The 21,922-nt window shown below is 43.5% G+C and overlaps 1 protein-coding gene across 1 annotated transcript in view; it reads left to right on the top strand.

Annotated features, from left to right (window-relative positions):
• The window catches only part of ctif (CBP80/20-dependent translation initiation factor), a 73,842-nt gene that overhangs the window by 9,157 nt on the left and 42,763 nt on the right, over positions 1 to 21,922 (top strand). Inside the window, exons 2-7 of the mRNA XM_079524196.1 lie at positions 7,465 to 7,652; positions 11,155 to 11,226; positions 12,533 to 12,661; positions 12,835 to 12,917; positions 15,248 to 15,352; positions 17,473 to 17,551. Coding sequence (XP_079380322.1) covers positions 7,476 to 7,652; positions 11,155 to 11,226; positions 12,533 to 12,661; positions 12,835 to 12,917; positions 15,248 to 15,352; positions 17,473 to 17,551 — 645 coding nt within the window. The 5' untranslated portion in view covers positions 7,465 to 7,475. The remainder of the gene's footprint in view (positions 1 to 7,464; positions 7,653 to 11,154; positions 11,227 to 12,532; positions 12,662 to 12,834; positions 12,918 to 15,247; positions 15,353 to 17,472; positions 17,552 to 21,922) is intronic.

Here is a 21,922-nt window from a genome sequence, read left to right as displayed (position 1 = left end):
GCCGGGACCTGGAGGTACAATTCTGGCATGTGGAGGGACTAGGCTCTGTGGGTTGACTCCTGTCCGGGCCCCTCCTACATCTCACCAGGTCCAATCCTGCTCTCGCCAGGAGTACAGCTAGGACCTGTACGTTGAACCAGACTCCCAGCACCAGACACTTCATTCAGGAGTGGTGGTTTCTTGAGCCGCAATGGTTCTGCAGGCTCCACCTGGGCAACGGTGGTACTGCAGGCTCCGCTTGCGGCTCGAATGGCCCTCCTAAAGACCTCATCCTCCTCACGGAGGATGCAGGCTGTAGTGCCAACCCATACTGCTCCCGGGGTGCCGTCTACATTCCGGCTGTCACCCGTCTCTCCGGTGGTCACCAGACTATACCTGGTTGTCACATAATCTATCGTAATTATGTGTTGGGTAGAAACTGATGCTGATGTGTTTTCTTTAAAGCCGCGTCACACACAGCATTTCCGTCAGCTCAGGATTGACCATTAAACATTTATTGCAAAGCTATTGCATTTAGTATAAATGGTGCATTTATATAGTGCCTTTATCAAGGCGCTTTACATAGATTCCCCCACCGATGGAGGAAGAATATATTACATGAACAACATAACTTCCAATACATTCCATATACCACATAGATACAGTACATATCACATGATCATAATACAATCCATACATTACATTATTATCACGGAATCACCCATAACAGAAATAGATACTAGAGATGTCCCGATACGGTATCGGAAAAGTATCGGTATCGGCCCTTATTTGTCATATCGGGTCATATCAGTATCGGCAAATATGCCAGAGGTGGATGGAATTTGAACGCCGACATCTGAACAACCACTGTGTCAGCTAGAATGAACTAGAACACCCACAATACCCACTGTATTGTGGGTGTGAGACAGTGAGTTAGCTTGCAGCAAATGAGAAACAGACTGATTAGTGGGAGTATATATCAATTAATAACTATTAGCGAAGGAATGGGGGTTTCAGGGAGAAATAATTATGAATAAGCTCCTGCCTTCTGTGTCTATAATGAACTATTGCTGCGCTGGATTTATCGGCAAGGAATACCATACGATTATTTCTGTATCGATAAATGGAACCCACCCCTAGAGAGTTGCTACTTATTCAGTGCTCAGCAAGGCTTATGTAAGGAGGGAAGGGAAATTATCGACACCATGGCGCCATCATTGATGCTCGGGGAGTCAAACTGGAGACAGAGGTTCCATGGAATCCATTTTCATTCAAGTCATTGAGAGCCGGCCGGACCAGCTTATGAACAAACAATATATGTTTTAATGATTGCAACCGTTGTCAGCTGATAGGTAGGTTCAGGGAAATAAGTCTCATCACATGTCGTTTTGAGTTCTCTTGTATTTCGATGTGCACGTTTATAGACTATGCTTTTGCTGAGGTATTCAAATAGCACAGTGTCTTTCTGACTGGGTTAGTATGGGCTGTCATCACGAGAATTGGTCAACATGCTGTCACCAACTGAAGACAGTCCATACCTACTGCATAGTCAAACAGTGGCACTGTCGTCTCACAGCTAAACGGTCCTGGGTTCGATTCCCATTTGGGACGATGTGGGCACTGGGGTTGTGTTCTCTCCTCCACATCGGTGCCCATTCCCTGGGTGGGGTTGGTGAAAGGGCCTTTCTCTGTGGAGTTTGCATGTTCTCCCACGTGTCCCCTAGGGTAGGTCCCCTCACAAAAAACATGCAGTAATCCTGGTCTCTATACTGCCTGGCCAGCCGGGGTGCCTGATGGAGGTGAAAGAAACTAGTTGGAATGTTCCTTCCACACGCTACTACATCCAACCGGGGAAACTATACTCCCCCCTGTCAGATGAAAAGAAGGAGCTTGGACTCCTCAAGGAAGCATGAGGTCAGTCCGTTGCTCTCCCCAGGATGGCAGAGGGTGTGTAGCGCCCAGGATTACATTCGATAATTGACACTGGGTGAAAAAATGGGTTGCAAAATCGTGGGATATAAAATAAAATAAAGTGCTCTTTGCTCTTTAGATACCTAAATACTAGTGTAATGTCCACTGTCCATTTTCCACATCCCCTTCCTTCTCTACATTGCCTTGGTGTTTGGCTGGGCCAGTTATTACATTATCATATTCAAAAGTCATGTCAGTTAGGGCTGAATTAATAATTAATTTCTGTATGGTTAATATGTGCAATGCAAAGGCAGTGATATGGGCCTATTGACAATGGGATATGATGAGCGGAAATGCTGTTTTACTGCATCACCAGTCACCACTGACTGTTGTGATATTGTGACATTAGCCAGAGTGCTGGAGATAATCACAACCACGCTGACATCAATTACAACGACACTACATGCACTGTGCTACTGGCTTCTTGAAGATCCTGTGCTGTTATACTGTAGCGCCATTTGACTGTCACTAATGTCTGTACAATCTCTTCTACCCTATGAACATGGTTGAAAGTATTTGATTTAAGTTATTTTCTTTTTCTTTTTTTTTCTTTAAAAAAATATTTGATTGTATCTGCTATGGCAGAGATAAGTGAGAGGGACTGTAGCTGTTTTGAGCCTTGCTGGAAAATAAGTTTGTTCTGGTTTTTGTCTAACCTGAAACCTGGCCTGAGTTTCAGCTGGACAGCAGGCAGACTTCCTGATATTAGGGCTGCAACTCTCAATTATTTTCTTAGCAATTATTCTATTCTAAACATACATTTTGTTGAATCAATTAAATTGATTAGTTCGAACATGAACAACAGTATCTCTGTGAGTGAGTCAAACTATTCATGTGAGATCAGATTAAAACCAAATGGCCAGCTATAGAGAGTGGTGTGTGTGTGCCCTGAATGTGCACAAAGACTGACTGAAATATCACATTTGCAATGTGATAATGATGTGTGGTAATAAGTATTGTGTTGTCCAAACTGCATCAATCAGTTTGTCTGCAGGCTTTTAAAAGCTATAATATGACACAGATGCGTCCTCAGGTCTAAATGGGTTAAAGGGCACTTCTAATCACTAACTATAACAAACGAAAAATCACACCCGTGTGAAGTGAGGGTTTGTGAACAGTTTTTTTGAGTGGTGCAAACCACTCCAACAACCAGCTTTGTCTGTATGTTTGTGTACCTGTGTACGTGTCCGTGCACAGGTACACCAGCTTTGTCTGTATGTTTGTGTACCTGTGTACGTGTCCGTGCACAGGTGAGCATGGTTACCATGGTCACTGACATTACGTCAGACCACAGCTGATCAGGCTATATAAGACCTTGCACCACTCAGTTCACACGGGTGTGATTTTTTTAATTGATATATGCATGTTCCCAGATGTAGAGCAACACAGATACAGTATAGTCAGTCACATGAATTACGATTGCAAGGCTAATGGTAAAAGACATGTGTGTATGTAATATGTATGCGTGTGATTACTGTTCATATAGGCCAGTCAATCTAAAATAAATTAATTGCATAAATTGCAATAGTAATCATTCAAGGTTTTTATGATCCTTAGGGTCATCCAAATAACATTACAAATTGTGAATTATATAAATGTTGGATCATGGTAAATTCAAGGGTTGAAAGTTGGGTACCAACCCATTTCCCGCCAGGATTAATTAATCTATTTATCGCGTATTGTCAAGGTTTTATCACGCGCAACCCTTTTTTTGAAGAGCCAAATATCCGTAACCGGATGTTACAATGACAAAATGCTGTGTGTGTGGTGTCTTGACCGGTTGTTGTTCTCTCGGTCGGTGGTGAAAACCCGACCGCGAGTATCGCAGCACCTGCTGTCGGCCGTTGAAAAACCTTGTTTTCACCAGAAACATTCATTGTGCCGATTTGGAGATACAGGCCATTGAAAGCAGCACATAGAGTGCAAGTGGATGCACGGCTTTGCGCGCGCATCTTCAAAATGCCACTGTCACACTTTGACTGTTATGCTAACGAGAAGCAGCTAACGAGTCGATCGGATCAAAACATGGAAAAACGTAGGCTACGGTTCTGGCGGGCTCCATGTTAACATCCTAAGGCAAAAATGTCTAATTCTAATTATGCTTTAAGTAGCATTTAACATGTCAAACAAGGGGTTACTCATGATTCTGAATCCATTGCAAGCATTAGTTTTGCACAAAAAACACTCCTTGTGCTAAAAACATAACCACTTGCCCTTAATGTGCCCAAATGTGCTGACCTCATCACATTTATGATGACGGCTATGGCCGTTTTTAGCGTAGTGTTTTTCGTGCAAAACTAATGCTTGCAATGGATGCTGAATCATGAATAACCCCTAGTTTGGCACATTACATGCAACTTAAAGCATAATTAAAATTAGACATTGTTGCCTTATATAGGATGTTAATGGTACCCAACTTTCAAACCCTGAATTTACCATGATCCAAACTTTATATAATTCACAATTGTTTTAATATGTTATTTGGATGACCCTAAGGATCATAAAAAAACATGAATGATTACTATTGCAATCTCTTTTGGAACAAATCTTAGGTTGACTGGCCAATTCCCGTTCAGGAATATGACATACCCAATCCCTACCTCTCTCCCCCCTACTCTCTCTCTCTCCCCCTTCTCTCTTCTTATGGGCATAAAAGGGCGCCAATTCCGTCCTCGCATTTTGAGGACACAATTACTAGGTAGAAAAAAGAGAATCCCGCACACTGTCTTCACTTCGGTTGGTTTTTATTGCAACGTTTCGGTCGTCAGACCTTCATCAGGCATAAAGCAGAACTGACAAACAGTCAGCATTAATACAACTCTGGGATCAGCGGGGGCCAATCAAATGACCCACACCAATCCGTTACCATGGAGACCATGGAGGACACAATTACTAAAATGATTAGTTAGATATTATATCGGTGTATGTTCCTTTTAGTAAATGTGTAATGTGTGTCTAGGTAGGGAGAACAACCTAGCTTTGCTGGTGATTTCTACAGAGGTTGATGGAGTCAGCAGATTGGCCGTTGGCCAAAACAAGAAACTGTGTAGGGACGAGACTTACTGCATGAGTTGAAGTAGCAAATGACTGGATGAATGATGGAAAACTATGATAATTGATAGACAGAGAGGCAGAGGCAGGGAAACCCAACACTAATGTGTGCCAATAAATAACTTAACATAATTAGTACACTATGTTTTTTAAGCAGGCATAATCAAAGTACTTATTGTGATACAGCACCTTGTCATGACCTCAGAATGGGCCAGTGGCCTAAAGCAAGACAAAGTCTGATTTATACTTTGCTCGCTGTGCGCCAAAATCAGCCGAACTACATGCTCACAATGCTTTTCAGAGATGCATCACCAGTTAATCGATTGTTTTCGGATAAACGGAGCTGAATGTGGTTCAAGTTGCTATTTATCGGGGGCACGGTGTTTGCTCACACCAAATGGCACTGGGTTCTATTTCCGCTGGGGATGATGTCAGCGCTCAGCGCTAGGGCGTGTTCTCTCCTCATCAGTGCCCATGCCCTAGGTGTGGTTGGCAAAAGGGCCTTTTCTGCAGTAATCCTGGTCTCTATACTGCCTCCCCCTGGCCAGCCGGGGTGCCTGATGGAGGGGAAAGTAACTGTTTGAATAACGTTTTCCTTCCACGTTCTACGTCCAACCGTCCGACCCACAAAGCATTATCTCAGTGGTATAGTAGGATATAAAATCCCAGGACTCCCCAGTGAGTTCCCAGGCAGCAATCTGCAGGTACCATCCTACTACGTGCTCTCCAGGGGTAAATCCTCTTTGCATGGCTGGTGATCAAGCATTGATGTAAAGGAGCTTATAGCAGCAACAGGCAGTGATTGGGTCACATGCAGTGGTGGAATACTAAGTACATATACTTAAGTACTGTACTTAAGTACAATTTTGAGGTACGTATTTGCGGTCCAATACTTGAGTATTTGCAATTTCCAATACGTTTACTTCTACTTCACTACATTTCAGCTCAAACATGTGTACTTTTACTCCACTACATTTATTTGTACACAACTCCCGTTGTTGTCGATCGCCTCAAGCTACTTCAGCTACATCCGGGATAGCGCCTGGTCCGTCGCTAAATGTGCTCCACTGCTATAAATCGCTGGGCGCTCTGATTTAATGGATTAAATAACCCCGGGCGTTTGGTTAACAGAGCTATTTAACACTTGTTTTAACAGCAAAGTATCACTTTCACCCCCCCCCCCCCCCTTTAAGCATGTGCTGTAATTTATAGAATTCATTTTGGATGGAGTAATTTCAAAATTGACATAGTTTAATAGGTTCCATGATCAAAGCCAAGGATTAACTATAGTTTTCTAACTTCTTTCTAATCCCACAATTGCCTAAAATGTAATCCTGGGCGTTACTCTCCCTCTGCCAACCTGGGGAAAGCCCCAAACTGAGCTCATGCTTCCTTCAATGCATGAGCAGGTCACTTCTTATCACCTGACAGGGGGGAGACTTTCCCCGGTTGGACGTAGCGTGTGGACGGAACACGTTATTCCAACCAGTTCCTTTCCCCTCCATCAGGCGCCCTGCATGCTGACCTGGGGGTGGCAGTTTAGAGACCAGGATAACTGCATGTTTTTTGTGAGGGTACCTACCTACCCTAGGGGACATGGGGAGGCTTTTTGTCCCCGACTAAGGATTTGTTAGTCGACTGATAGTCGACTGAACACCCCCCTGCCCCGAACTACAATTAGGATATACCAGTCATTGTGAGAACGTTTCTAGCATATGGCTTTTCTAGCATTAGTTGCCTAATTACTGTATGCCCTGTTGCACACCCTTCACATATAATGCTTGGGTTAATCCATCCCTGACCGCTGACAGATCATACAATAGCCTAAATATATATATACTAATGGTTTGTCATAATGGATATAGATTTTTAAAATTAATTTAATTTGAAATGAACATTGTCAGATATTAAGAAATGGAATAATGTTACAGCTGTTACAGTTTGTATGGTGTATGGAGTATGAGTGTGTATTCAATATAATTTACCATTGCATTCTATAAAACAATGGCAGTGAATCGTGATGCATTGGGAGATTGTAGATCTGCTACTTTCGCATCATTTTTAAAAGTGTGTAACACATTTTCTTCATACTTCTTCATACTTTAGTAACTTTAAAAACACAATAAAAAATGTGAGAAAATCTGTGAGAAAAAAAAACATCGACTGAGAGGTTGTCAGTCGACTGAGACCCGTTCCGATCGATTAGTCGACTATTCGACTAATCGAGGTCAGAACTATGGGGAGCACATGCAAACTATGGGTAGAACGCTCCCAAAATGCAGATTGCGGCCCCTAGATGTGTCAGAGACAAATTCTTTTGGGGAGCGTTCTACCCATTGCTGGCTGTCTGAATACAAAAAAAGTATTGCTTATAGCAGCTTTAAGGGTGTTTATTCAATTCTTTGTCATACTTTGTTTTCAGCTCACTAACGTATTTTCTCCCCCCATCATCATCACACACAGGGCTGGTTGCCATGGAGAACTCATCAGTGGCGTCTGCGTCGTCCGAGGCGGGCAGCTCGCGCTCCCAGGAGATCGAGGAGCTGGAGCGCTTCATCGACAGCTACGTCCTGGAGTACCAGGTGCAAGGCCTGCTGGGAGACAAGGCCGATGGCGAGCTGGAGGAGGACAACGGCAGCAAGATGCCACAGGTACTGTACAAACATTTGAGATGATTGCAATTATTTTTTGCATGAGCGTCAATCGTTTCCATGTTGAAAAATGTCCATCCATTTTCAAACATTTGTTTTGGAAAGAAAAAATGTCGGTGCTTTATTTGAGTTATTTGTCATATATGCACTGTGCAATATATATCGCGCGATTATTAAAAAATATCGCCGTTCATTTATTCTCAAAGTTGGGTCTGGGAGCTGGGTCTCTGTAACTGCGAGTGTAGCCTTAGCCTACTTCAAATGGAACCAAAGGACCCTTTTCTAAAAATAAACTGTACAAATCTGTACAAATGGACTAGACTACCCCGCGCTGACCTCCGCGGGGACCCCCCTTATCCGCGGACCCCCCACACAGACTACCGCGGAGGCGCGGACCCCCGCGGAGGTCGGTGCGGACCCGCGATAGTCTGCGTGGGGGTCCGCGATAGTCTGCGTGGGGGTCCGCGGTAGTCTGTGTGGTCTGTGCGGTAGCATCATGATGCCATCATCCATGCATCACAACCAAAACAAACTCTATAGGACTAGCTTTGACGGTTGCCACATTTCGTGACTGAGAGAGAAACAAGCAACCAGGTCTATGAAAATGTTAACAGGCCAGATCAAGTCAGAAAATCCGAAAAAGTCAGAAAATAAGTTTAAAATTAGCAACTATAGTGCTTACTGTCAAACATCATTGTCCAATGTTGTTTTAGAGCAGTGGTTCTCAAACATTTTCATCTCAAGAACCACCAATATTTTAAAGAAACTTCACAGATAAACAAGTCCAAAGTAGCTTATAATGACTAGACTTGGCAACACTGTGAACAGTTCCACAAGCTCACAATATGAAATATAAGGTATTAATAGGCTAGTTGTATTGTTAATATCCATTATTAGGGCACCTGGTCTCGTCTAATGGGCCACCTGGCCTGAGAAACGCGTTCTCAAGGACTTACTTCTGGTCATTATTTAGGTAGCCATTTTAATCGCGATTAACTCCAGGATTGCAATGAGATTAATCGCGATTACAAAAATGAATATATGCCCACCACTATTATAGTCATTTATAGGGGATTCACACTGAGACGGACTGAGTCTGTTTGATTCTAAACTGTTCCCGAATACGGTTGCTGGCCATGATTCACATTGGCCTTGATTCTTCCGCACTCGAGTACACTTCATGATTCAACTGTATGCAATGCTTTCACATTGCACCGATCCGTAATTCCGTATCCGAGTACACTTCAATCGCTCCCGAGACTACTTCCATGTGGTCCCGGGTACGGTTGGGTGAACTGCTCCTGGGAACGGTACGCAGTATTCACACTACCACAACATCTGCCAAGTGGTCCCGAAGGCGCACCCAGGACCATAGTGTGAATCCCCCCTTAGTCATCTGAAATGTTTTATAGTTCGTCTAGTTTTAGTCCACGAAATTGCATTTAGGCAGGCGTTGATGGCGTGGTAATGCCTGATTTTAAAATTGGATGCATGCTGAAAATTGCAAAAATACACACAACGCGTCGCGCTGCAAAAAGTACTGATTTGCCAAATATTTGGGTGCCTACGCCCACTTGCAATGTCTTCAAGCCTTTGGTCCTAAGTTGTGATGTGCGAAATACGCATATGAAGCTATACCCTTTTGGAAACCGTCGGCTACAAGCTTCTTCATGCGACCATGGCTCACAAACCGTGGGTTTCCCAAGCCTACTTACTTGCTTTTAATTTCATATTTAACCCATTAAGTCTAGAGGCCGATTCTACGAATTCCTTCTAAGTCCGTAGTTCTCACACTTCTCACACTTCTCACACTTTCATAATTCAAAATGATTCAATAGCTTTTAGACATTGCAAATAGACTAGAGCTGGTTCTCGAACGCTAGAGCTAGACATTTACAATGTATATAGTGTACCTGTACCAAGTATTGTACAAAGAACAGTCATTACAGTATGCATGTACACAATGCTACTTCCGACACTCGTCCCTTTCCCGTTGCCCTACCTTTTAGAATCAAAGGTTATATATATGCACACAGGGCAACTGTAAGTGGGTTAGTTTACCCCCCTGGGGTGACAGTGCCAGCTGTGCGTTCACTAAATAGCTCGGAGAGAAAACACAATGCTGCTGTAGTCAGAGAGGCCAGACTGAGATGGTTTTGACTCGGAAGGGATATCGGTAGAAGGATAGTTAGTTGGTATGAGAGAAGCTGAGGACAGGGTGAGATGGTTTTGACTCAGAGAAGGGATATCGGTAGAAGGATAGTTAGTTGGTATGAGAGAAGCTGAGGACAGGGTGAGATGGTTTTGACTCGGAAGGGATATCGGTAGAAGGATAGTTAGTTGGTATGAGAGAAGCTGAGGACAGGGTGAGATGGTTTTGACTCGGAAGGGATATCGGTAGAAGGATAGTTAGTTGGTATGAGAGAAGCTGAGGACGGGGTGAGATGGTTTTGACTCGGAAGGGATATCGGTAGAAGGATAGTTAGTTGGTATGAGAGAAGCTGAGGACAGGGTGAGATGGTTTTGACTCAGAGAAGGGATATCGGTAGAAGGATGCTGAGCTTGGAACTACCAGACAGGAGGCCCAGAGGAGATGTATGGATGGGGTGAAAGAGAACATGAAGTTGGTTGGTATGAGAGAAGCTGAGGACAGGGTGAGATGGAGGCAGATGATTCGCTGGGGTGCATACGGAGTTTACGGACGTTTCTACTCTGCCACAATGTTATGCTTCACACACACACACACAGGCAGATGCAAAAGATAAAGATCACAGATAGTGTATTTGTAGCAGGGTAGTCGTTAAGCAGCTCAACCCCTGAAACCAAAACAAACGTCCAACATAGATAAAAGTAATCACCTCAAGATGCATGGTTTTTATATTGTAAATTATAATGATTGTCGCGTGGTTTAGCGACGACTACCACTATGAGAGGAGCACGTAACTTTGGGTCATAGTAGCTTGTTTACAACTGAAACAGACTTCATGTGCACTAACTTCCTCTTCAAAATAAGAGCCACATGTAATGATTAGTCAACACTAGTTTTATTTCTAAGTCTACTTACAGGACGTTAACATCTCATTTGAGTTCCTTTTGAATGCCTGTCAGATTTCTCTACATAACTATCTCAGCTGTTGGTGCGCAAATGAGCCGTGCATCTACCACGCAGAAAACATTTTGATGCCTGCGCACTGGTTGTGTACCCCCCTGATTAATAACATCTAAACATGAACATGTAAACACACCTGAACAAACATAGTAGCCTACTCTTATTATGCATATCGCATTCTCGCCAAGATATATTTTAGAGTTGAAAAAAGGAGAAAAAATAATAATAATAAATAAAAGAAAATGTGGTGGCCGGAAATGGTGCTGATATGGTGTGTTGTAGATCGGCCCCTAGGACTGTCCAATGGATCCTTGGGGATCCTCAGACCATTTATACCCTCCACCCACATTCACTAGCGATATTTTGCTCTCTCTCTCTCTCTCTCTCTCTCAGTGGACAGATGAGTGCAATGACAGAAAAGAAGGAAGTTGGTCATCTTCATGGGGACGTGGCTCATCCAAACCGGTACGTAACTGTGTGTGTGTGGGGGGGGGGGGGCATCTGGACTGGACTGACCGTCCTCCCTCAGGCTTGTGTGTGTGTGTGTGTGTACACATGCTTTCCTCTGTGACTATCACTGCATCCATTGGCATGGTGTTACTTTGTGTGTGTGTGTGTGTGTGTGTGTGTGTGTGTGTGTGTGTGTGTGTGTGTGTGTGTGTGTGTGTGTGTGTGTGTGTGTGTGTGTGTGTGTGTGTGTGTGTGTGTGTGTGTGTGTGTGTGTGTGTGTGTGTGTGTGTGTGTGTGTGTGTGTGTGTGTGTGTGTGTGTACTGGAGCCTAATGGTTCCATTTGTATACACTGCCAAGTTATATTCACAGCACAGTGTACTAGTAGAATAAATAAAAACTCCATATGAAATCTCCGTCCGTGGCCTAATGCATGTCAAACTGGGGGTCCTTGAAATGATATAAGTTGAGAATCACTGCCCTAATGAGGCAACAAACTGGACACAGACTGCTGTTGTTTGGCCCTATACGTCTACATGTCTTAATTTGCTGGCTATATTTAAAATTTGAATGTCTTAATTTGTAGCATATATTTTTATGTCTTAATTTGTAAGCTATATTTGGTTGTCTTACCGGCATAATGTGTTATTTGTGTCATTTGATGTTTATTTTATTTTATCTTGAAGCACATAGATAGGGTCTATGCTTGTTATATTATGAAATGTGCTATATAAATCAATTTGACTTGACTTGACTATAAGATTTGCATGTTATACAAATGTTAGCAATATTGAATCCCCAAAACACAATTAAGTCATTATTAACAATTATAACAATGCATTTAAAGGTATATTCAGTGATTTGACTTAATTCAAATATCACTTATTTTTTCATTTTTTCTGGATAATCCTCCCTACTATAGAGTGTGCTGACCATATAAGGAGTTCCTCCCTGTCCCCAGTGAGCCCCTGGGGTCAAAAAACCCTAGTTTCAGTTGTGGTGGCGGGTGGCAAAGCCTTCATCCAATCAGGATGAGAGGGGCCTTCCTCCAATCATGATCGAGTGGGGGCGGGCATTGGTGCACATGCTGTTGGCCTGTTGCACTTCCCCCCACTGTAGAGCGTGCATGTGCACATTTTGTTACCGGGGCGGACTGGGTGGTTTTCCAAATCACCCAAATCACTGAATGCTCCTTTAATTGTTATGATCATGACAGGCCTACTCACTGACGGTCTTTCTCCCTGGCTCACTCAGTCTAGGGTGAATGTGAGCACCGTCAAGTTGTTTTACTCCTTGACATTCTTTATCCTTCTCTCTCTTTAGGATGAATGGGAGCACAGCAGTAATGAAAGTACAGGCTCCAGACCCAGCTCAGGTTCTAGACCAGGCTCTGGATCGCGCTCTGGTAGCAGGGGCCGAAACAACCAGTTCAAGGGCCCTACCAAAGTACAGGTAAATATTGTTTACACGCATCTTTATTCACGGTGTACAGAGAAGGCGGCTAGAGCCCGACACACACATTGATTGTGCATTACATTCACCCATTCACACACACATTCATACACCGATTGCGGCGGAAGCCGTTATGTACTTATCTAATCATAATACTCCTGTCTGTTTCCTAGAACGGAACGGAACGGAATCGAGAGGGCTCACTGGACATCCTTGGGACAGACATCTGGGCTGCTAACACCATGGACTCACACGGGTAGGTACCCAAGTGTGTGTGTGTGTGTGTGTTTGTCTGTCCGCTGCTAATCTATTTTTACTATTAAATAGCCTGGGTCCAGCCCCTGAATCGCTACACTGTCATTCATGGTTATGGTGACACTGTAGAAGCCAGGGTTTTCTCGGTTGAAAATCTAACCGGCGGCCCGGCCTGGTCGCGATAATCCAGCAACCAATCGCCAAAGAGTCCCACTTTGGCCACGCCCCCATCTCAGAAAACTGCTGCGCCGAGAGGGCTTTCAGGCTGAATAATGGAGTGAAACGACTGTCAGGCTAACTATTAAACCAATCATTGACAAATGTCCTGTCAATGCTGGCATACCAGCATGGTATTATAATTCTGCCTTTTCATTTTGGTCCAAGCCCATTCAACTCAGTACAAGCTGTCGTGAGTCAGACTTTGGCAGAGCATAGTGCTGATGATTGGCAATGTTTGCACCAAGATTTTTTTATAAATAAATGCAGACTCTTGAAATATATTTTGGAGGATGTGATGTGACATCCCGGGACAAAGACAGTAGACGATGTACAACATGCCATGTTACTAGGATGTGGATAGGTATTAATCTGGATATTGTTATTAGTAGTAGACCTAGTATTAGACGTTTCGTTGAATGGAACACTGTATTGACTTTAGTACAACTCTATAGGTTTCTTTTAAAATGGCAGTGTAGAATAGTGAGTCAGTGACTGGAGGCTGAGACTGGTTGCCATGGTAACTGCTGCAAGGCAACACCGCCTCTCCCGTACTGTAGTTCCGGCCACGGTGGCAGATGAGCTCTCAGACGCATGATGCTGGAGCTGTTCATGGCTGGATGATGCAAGCGCCAACACAGAACAGAGTTACAGACCTTTTGGCAGCGGCATTGGCTCAGGGGTAGAGTGGCCGCTTGGGAACCAGAAGGTTCCCAGTTCGATTCCGGGCTCCCCCATAGTTATTGTCGAAGTGTCCTTGAGCAAGACATTGAACCCCTAATTGCTCCCGATGAGCAGGTTGGTGCCTTGCACTTTGAGAACCACTGAGTTACACCATTGCTCGGCCAGTTGGTCTAGCCGTGTGTGTGTGTGTGTGTGTGTGTGTGTGTGTGTGTGTGTGTGTGTGTGTGTGTGTGTGTGTGTGTGTGTGTGTGTGTGTGTGTGTGTGTGTGTGTGTGTGTGTGTGTGTGTGTGTGTGTGTGTGTGTGTGTGTGTGTGTGTGTGTGTGTGTGTGTGTGTGTGTGTGTGTGTGTGTGTGTGTGTGTGTGTGTGTGTGTGTGTGTGTGTGTGTGTGTGTGTGTGTGTCAAAGTAGGAACAGAACAAAAAGCAGAATGACCATGTTGGCTTTGCGTTATTATCAGCTGTTCTCTAAGCCAGTGTCTCTGTGTGTTACTGCCTGCACAGTACAAAAGCCCTCAGAGTACAAAACACTGATGTTGACCTACAAATCAGGTATGGCACCCCCATATCTTCAAAGCCTCATCCAACCCTACAACCCCTCCCGCTCGCTCAGATCAGCTAACACAGGGAAGCTGGCAGAACCGGTACCTTTGCTAAAACATCTGCAACAACGATCCACACGACACGTCCAAGACTCTTCTCGCTTCTGCCCTCCCAAACTATTGCAGTTAGAACTGCTGACTCACTCCCGATCTTCCTCCGTAATCTGCAGACTCCACCTTAGCACTTGCCGTAGCACTTTCCCTAACCTTGCAGGCTTAAATCCAAAATCTAAAAACCTAATTTAGATAGCATGTTATGTAGATAGATAGATATATATATATATGTAGTGTTTATAGTTTCAATGTACAGATTATTGATTTTCTTTGGATATTCTACTGTTAGACTGATGATAGGTTCTTGGTTTACCTATGACCCCTAGATAACTATTTCTATGCATTTGCACACTCTAGACTAGAGCAGTGTTTCCCAAACATTGGGTCGGGACCCACTGTGGGTCGCAGACACATTTTCTATGGGTCCTTAGTCCCTTCATTTTTTGGTTTCCTACATTTTGGTTCAAAAAACATAAAAAAAGCAAAGAATTTGTTTTCATGATTTTTTTCCCCAGTAATTTCATGAAGAAATCAAAGAGAACTCTAAGTACCGGTAATTCCATGAATTAGAAAACAAATGTTTAAGAAGTAGTGAAAATAGCCGATGTACAACGGCGTTGTGAGCTTCTAAGATCGTCTATTTTCACTAGTTTGCGTCCCGGGGAGACAGCACGTTCACGGTCTAAAAGTTTGGGAACTACTGCTCTGGATTCAGCGTCTGCTAAATAATCCCTAAATTGTAACAGTGCGTGTGTGTGTGTGTGGCCTTGTGTTTAGCGGTGCAGGATGGGACGTGCAGCCAGAGAAGCTGGACTTCAGCCAGTTCCACAGGAGGCACTACAAAGCCACCGCCAAACACCTGCCACAAATCCACCAGGAGGGGTAAGGCCTTACGGATTCATACTGTATGTCAGGGGTTCTCAACCCGTGGGTCGTGACCCCTCAGGGGGTCGCCAAATTATTTTAGGGGGTCCCCAAATTATTTTTTAAAAAAAAAGAAAAAAAAGATTTTATTTTTAATTTTTATTTTCACGATTTTTCAAAAATAGCCTACAAGCTCGTAGCGCGCCACTCGGTGGCGCGCTATGAGCTTGTAGATCTGCTATTTTTCAATAGCTAAATTATAACAATGCTTAATACACCAAAAGGGGTTCCCGCCCAAAATGGTTTAAGGTTATTGTAGCAGTCAATTTATATTGGGGGTCGGGAGGGGGCGGGGCGGGGGTCCCGAGACGTTGCCAAAGCATTTCCGGGGGTCCTCGGCCAAAAAGGTTGAGAACCCCTGCTGTATGTTATCACTGCATTAAATTCACAAAAATCAACCGTTATCAGGACGTTGGAATATGGCCATACTGGCATACTAGATATTGTGGTGTTTGGCTGTGTTCACCCGGACTGCATGCATACAGGGTGGTGCAGACATAGCCTGGTAAACGACTCCCCCTGCTGGACGTGTCGGGGCTAACTCTATGGTCGGGGCATAATATTTACTATTCTCTGCCTCGGGACGCAACTGGAACAGCGCTGAGTCGGCTCTGGTGGCCGTCGCAACGCTCGGCACGGCGACTCGCTCCGCTAGCGCCTCGCTCGCCGGTGCCTCACGTGGCTCAAGGCCACCAGAGACGGCGCACCTCCGTCATGGACACAAAAACGCTCCCATAGTTTCACTTCCAAGTTTCCCAGTATGTGTGATTATCACATTCTGTCTGTATGCTAAGCTGCTGATCACAAACGTTCTCTTGATTATGGGGTGATAACATTCGAAGCGGGTGGTCCCCGTGGGCGTTTTCAGCAGTGGTGGAAAAAGGAGTCACATTTTTTACTTAACTCACTCGCCGCCATCAGTGCCATCTAGTGGCTGGAAACGTTCCCGTACACGGCAGCAATGTAAAGTGTACGGTAGACAGTATCATTTTGAAAGCCGCTCGAAAACAGACGACCGGAAGTGAAGAATAACGTGTCCTGCGAATGTTATTTAATTTACCCAAAACACCCATTTTGTAACCACGATCACGACCGCTTTAATTATGAGCCGCACATCAAGCTTGTTGAAGTAAAAGTATTGGAAATTGGAAATACTCAAGTAAAGTACAAATGTACTACAGTACTTAAAATGTACTTAGTTATTTTCCACAACTGGCTTTCAGTGTTGTCAGATTTTGTGAGAGAAATACCAGCAACCAGGTCTATGAAAACAAGCCCAAAAGAAGCGACTAGGCCACATGAGCACTTTAAACCTATATGCGTCAGCTATTTGAACGGAAGATCTACAAGCTCACAAAGTGTCGCGATATGATGCATTGTGAGCTTGTAGAGCTTCTAGTTTAAAAAGTTAAGTATTTTTTCAACTTGGCATTTGTTTAAATTGAAGTATTGAAATAAATCTGTATTCTGGCCAAGGCTCTCAATAGCCAAGTAAAAAGTTACATAACCTCTTCTTCCAGACAACATGGTAAAACATATTCTTTCTCAGTGCAAACTAGTTCATAATGTGTTCGCTAACATGCTGTTACTTTAGTCAACCAATAAGCTCTCTTTGTTGTTGCTACATATGACACAGTTCTGAGTATCAGCATATGGATTTAACACCGTTCAATTCTAGAACTAATTGCAGACTAGTCAATATTTATGCATGCATAACGGTCGATTGCATGTGACATATTGATCAGTATTGCTACCAGTATTGGTTTCCAGACTGCAGCAAGCATCTATTCTCTGGTCCTGTTATTCATTGTTTTTAAATGTTACATTTAGCATCATCAGCCATGTTTCTTTATCAGTATCCATTCTCTACTTTCCCTTAATGCGTTGCAATTGATTGCAGCCTGTAGTCTTTTGTTTTTCTATTTGACATTGATTGATCTCGTCTGCCTGTGTTTGTCGATAGTGAATGTTCCTATTAATTCTGTCTGTCTGTCTGTCTGTCTGTCTGTCTGTCTGTCTGTCTGTCTGTCTGTCTGTCTGTCTGTCTGTCTGTCTGTCTGTCTGTCTGTCTGTCTCAGGGTGATTAAAAGTAAAGTTGATGACGACGATGGCATAGACATGAACGACATAGAGAGATTTCTCCCCCATCTACACTCGGTAAGTCACAATCTAAACCCTAAACATTACCCTTTCGCAACCTATACTCTCCAATCTATTTGAGTCTATTCTGTAATCTATTCCGTTTGTAATTGTATAAAAAAATGTCTCATGAATCTGGACTGGAATGACAGGCAGCACAGTGCTCTTAGACGAACAACTATCAACACAATCATCCAGTTTGTTTTCAGAGAGCGCTCTCTTGTGGCACAAGGAAAACAATACAGGAACAAAAAAGTTATAAGTGATTACACATACATTTCATGTATGTGTGTTATCCTCGAATATATATATATATATATATATATATATATATATATATATATATATATAATTATATTATAATACAATGCCCAACACAATGTCATTATGCAAGAAAATAGGCATGAAGTGCGTACTAGTTGGGTAGGGTAAGTAGTACAGGGCTTAAAGTTCTCAGTCCTGGGGACGGATTTCAGTCCTGAGGATTTCATGGGGGTCATTTAATGAGATCAGTGCAGATTTGCAAAAAAAAAGAAAATCAGTCTTGGGATGTTTTTTGGCTTTAAGCCCTGTAAGTAGTAGTAAGGTCTCACCAATGTGTAGAACTGTAGAACAGTTATGAGGGTCTATGCTGGTGGCTCGCTGTTGTGATACACATACAACCCGTGTTACACTGGTGACACCTAGTGGTAAGACGGAGGTGTTGCAGTTCCATGCTGAATGGCCAGAAAGGGCCATACTGCCCCCTCCCTATGTGGAGAAGGAATTGAAGTACAGCTCAGCAGTCGCAGGTAAACGTGGTGTCGGCATATTTCTCAGGTGTATGGATGATGAATGTATAGCACATAAAATAATGAGTTTTATTGGTGTGTCTTTGTGACCTACAACAGGCTGGACTTAGAGCTCATTGTCGTAGTATTTCCACGTCCATGACTTCTGTAGAACCGTGGTTCTCAACGTGGGTTCCGGGGACCCCCCCAGGGGTCCTTTGGGGTGTTCCAGGTGGTCCCCAGCTAAACTGATTGATAGTTAGGCATATAGGAACCAAATTAAACCTTGCTGGTTTGTCTGTAACTCTGAGACTGCACAAATGGAACCAAATGGAACCTGTAAGGGTCAATTTGGTTCAGTTTGTACCCTCTCAGAGTAAATTATCTTTCAGGGTCGATTGGGGCTCCCAGAGATAAACAAACATATCAAATGGGGGTCTGTGTCCTTGATATTAAAACAAGTTTAAGAATTATTGGTGCAAAATCCTCTGAAAATAATCTGTCATTACGCAGTAGCTCTATAGTTAAGTTTGTAGCAGATAGTCTCTAATGTCAGGTGTGGTTGTCACTCCAGCGTTGCGTTTGTCCTGGTTGTTATGCAACTCGGTCAGGGTTGTTGGAGGTTACCTGGATGGCGTAGGTGTTCTCTCCTCTTCCTTCCAAAGCTTCTGGGTCCAGCTTCTCTTGAACCGCGACGTTGTCCGCCTTCCTTCCCCTCTTGGCTTCAGAGACGCGCTGCCTGCTGCTGTTGTTAATTCTTTTACCTCTCCTCATCTCTCGGCCAAAGCAGGCCCCTTAGCTGCTGCTCTACTCAAGATGGCTTCCTCCTTTTTAATGGTCTGGCAGCCAACGGAGCTGTTTCCTTTCATTCAGATAGAAGGTGGATGGAAGATGGGGGTCAGTTGGGTCCGTCTGGTCTGTACTTTGGATAGGATGTGGGCTGGTACTGGGATCCAGCGGAGGTCACAAACACAAAGCTGGGAATGCCAAAGCCCATGGATGTGCTCGCTCGCAGTCATTCTCTCTCTCTCTCTCTCTCTCTCTCTCTCTCTCTCTCTCTCTCTCTCTCTCTCTCTCTGTTCTTTTTTTCTCATACAAATAAATCACCCTGTCTGACTTTTGTACAATATTAAACTGTGTTTATAGTCCTTTATACAAAGTGTCGCTCACTGGAAATAGCCGATCGACATGCTTATACTTGCACTATTTTCTACTGGTGGCGCTGTCGTACAACAACAGCATAAATGTTGCACTGGCATCATCATCATCATCATCTCTCGGCCCACTGAGAGGGCAGAGATGACGTCTGAGAGGTCGGAAGGTCACCGGTTTGCCAACCTACTAAACTAGAAGGAATGTGAGCACAACTTCAGTCACACATGAACAATACGACAATCTCTCTGGGTTCACGGCTCCAAAGAATCTATGATGGAGAGAATGATAGCCAGCACTCGGTAGAATACCCTAACTGAATTCTGAGACGCCTGCTGCCATTGAAGGAGCACATTTTCTTACCTCCAGGAGCTATTTTAGTTCCCAGACTAATGTTGTAAATGTTGTTGTGGTTCGCAATGTACTTGCAGTGAGAAGGCATTGTCAGAACATATAGGCATTGCATAATTCTATGAGTCCGTAAGTACTAGAGCATTTGCCTACTATTCAGTGCTCCACAAAAATGATGAACCAGTTTCAGTGACTCAAAGACTCAAATACTCAAAGTGGTTCTTGTCAAGTCGATTCACCAGTGTTCTAACTTCTTTGAATAGTAGCCTATTCAAATATGGTTGAATGCATTATGTGGTTGTGATGCTATATTTCATGTAGCTAATTCAGCTGGTGACCGACTCACCCTCCCTCGTGCACACGTCTTGTCTTCTTTACAAACTGAGGAATAGATATTAAAAAAGCCGAAGGTACTGTTGTGTTTGTGTGTGCGTGCACGCGCACATGCATAATAATGCTCTATTCCGGTGCGCTGCCTGGGAAAGCTAGCTGCTTTGAGGGGAAACTGGGTTTCCTTTTCCTCCCGGTGAGTGAGGTTGAGACTTTGGGAGGTTGTAGGAAGACGGTAGAAAGATTGACCTGTGCAAACGGCTTCTTTAATGGCCTCTGTGGAATACTTGTGCACACCGTTTCCACTGGACCCTCCACCCCGTGTCCTATTGTAAGGAAAGCAGGCCAGAAACCTAATCATTGATTTGTACTAAATCCATACACTGACAGATACATACAGTACATATACTGTATGTGTGCATGGATCCATACTTGGACCAGCCTTGCCTTCCTTTGTCATTAAAAGCTCACTAATAATGAATCATGACAACAATGAAATATTAATAATAATTATACAACAGGTCGTTTCGAGGAAGCAATCTGATTGGTTGAAACAGCCTTCTACCCGTGGTTCAAACGAGCACCACTCCACCTAATCAAAGCAAATAATTCAGCTGCTCTGTTCTCCCAGAGCGCAGCAAACTCGGTGCCTAGGCTAGCTAGTTTCTTGGGACATTTGTGGACGTAGTGACTACATCTGTCATTCATTTTTTTTTAATAATAATTACACTCGAGGGGGTGGTTTAACGTCATTAATGCACGCCTGAAGTAAAACCACCCCCTCATGTAATATTGATTAATCATACATGTACTAATAATAACAATAATCACATGTATAATTTCCAATCATAATTATACTAACCATAATAATTGGACATGTATAAAGCACTGTAAAATACACTATATAATACTGTAACACAATAGTAATAACTCTTGTCTACAGCACACTTGTTCCCTTCCTCAGTCGATCAGTGTTTTGACCCACTAACTCACTGCCTGCCAAGCTCATCAGCCTAATATCATATCAGTATGAACGTTATGTATTATGGCAACCACTCTGTGTGTTGGAGAGAGAGAGACTAAGAGACATAGAGAGAGAGAGAGAGGCCGAGACGTCTGTATGGCTGACATCCTGAGCAACAGCAGCCAGTAACTTTATTTATGCCACTTGGCTGCTATGTGCGGAAGTCATTTTGGAGCCAGTTCAGTTCAGTAGGTTTCCTGCTTGCATTTGATCACGTTCAACGTTTCCCCCAGGGATCAGCAGCCCATTTGTTTCTTTTCTCTTTTTTTTTCTCACTTTATTTTTCTTCTGCAACAGAGCCAGCATGCCTGTTGCGCTCCCATATAATTATGATAATGGCTGCAAAATGCATATTCAACTAGAAAGGGTTTAACGGGAAATATACGGTAGAAGAATGTTTCTCCACTTCCGAGTCAAGTTTTAGTCGACTAAATCTACATTTTAGGCTATATTCTATTTTGGCAGGCCTAGACGGTGTCGTATTGGCTCATTTGACACTTTGTTGCATTCTGAAAATAGCCGATCTACAAGCTCACAATGCTGTGAGCTTGTTGATCAGCTATTTTCAGAGCTCAACCAAACATAAAATGACTTGTCTGTTAGTTCTACTGGATCTCTTCTCCACTAGTTTTTATTTGTGGGTTTTTATTTGGTGATCCATCGGAAGGTTCCCAGTTCGCTGGCTCCCCCTGGGTCAGTATCGTGTCCTTGAGCAAGACACTGAACCCCTAACTGCTGCGGGAGAGCACGTTGGCGCCTTGC

Source organism: Electrona antarctica (genome assembly GCF_951216825.1).
Source record: "Electrona antarctica genome assembly, chromosome: 16".
NCBI lineage: Eukaryota > Metazoa > Chordata > Actinopteri > Myctophiformes > Myctophidae > Electrona > Electrona antarctica.
Note: the sequence above shows the minus strand (reverse complement) of the source record. Positions and strands in the feature narration are given on the sequence as shown.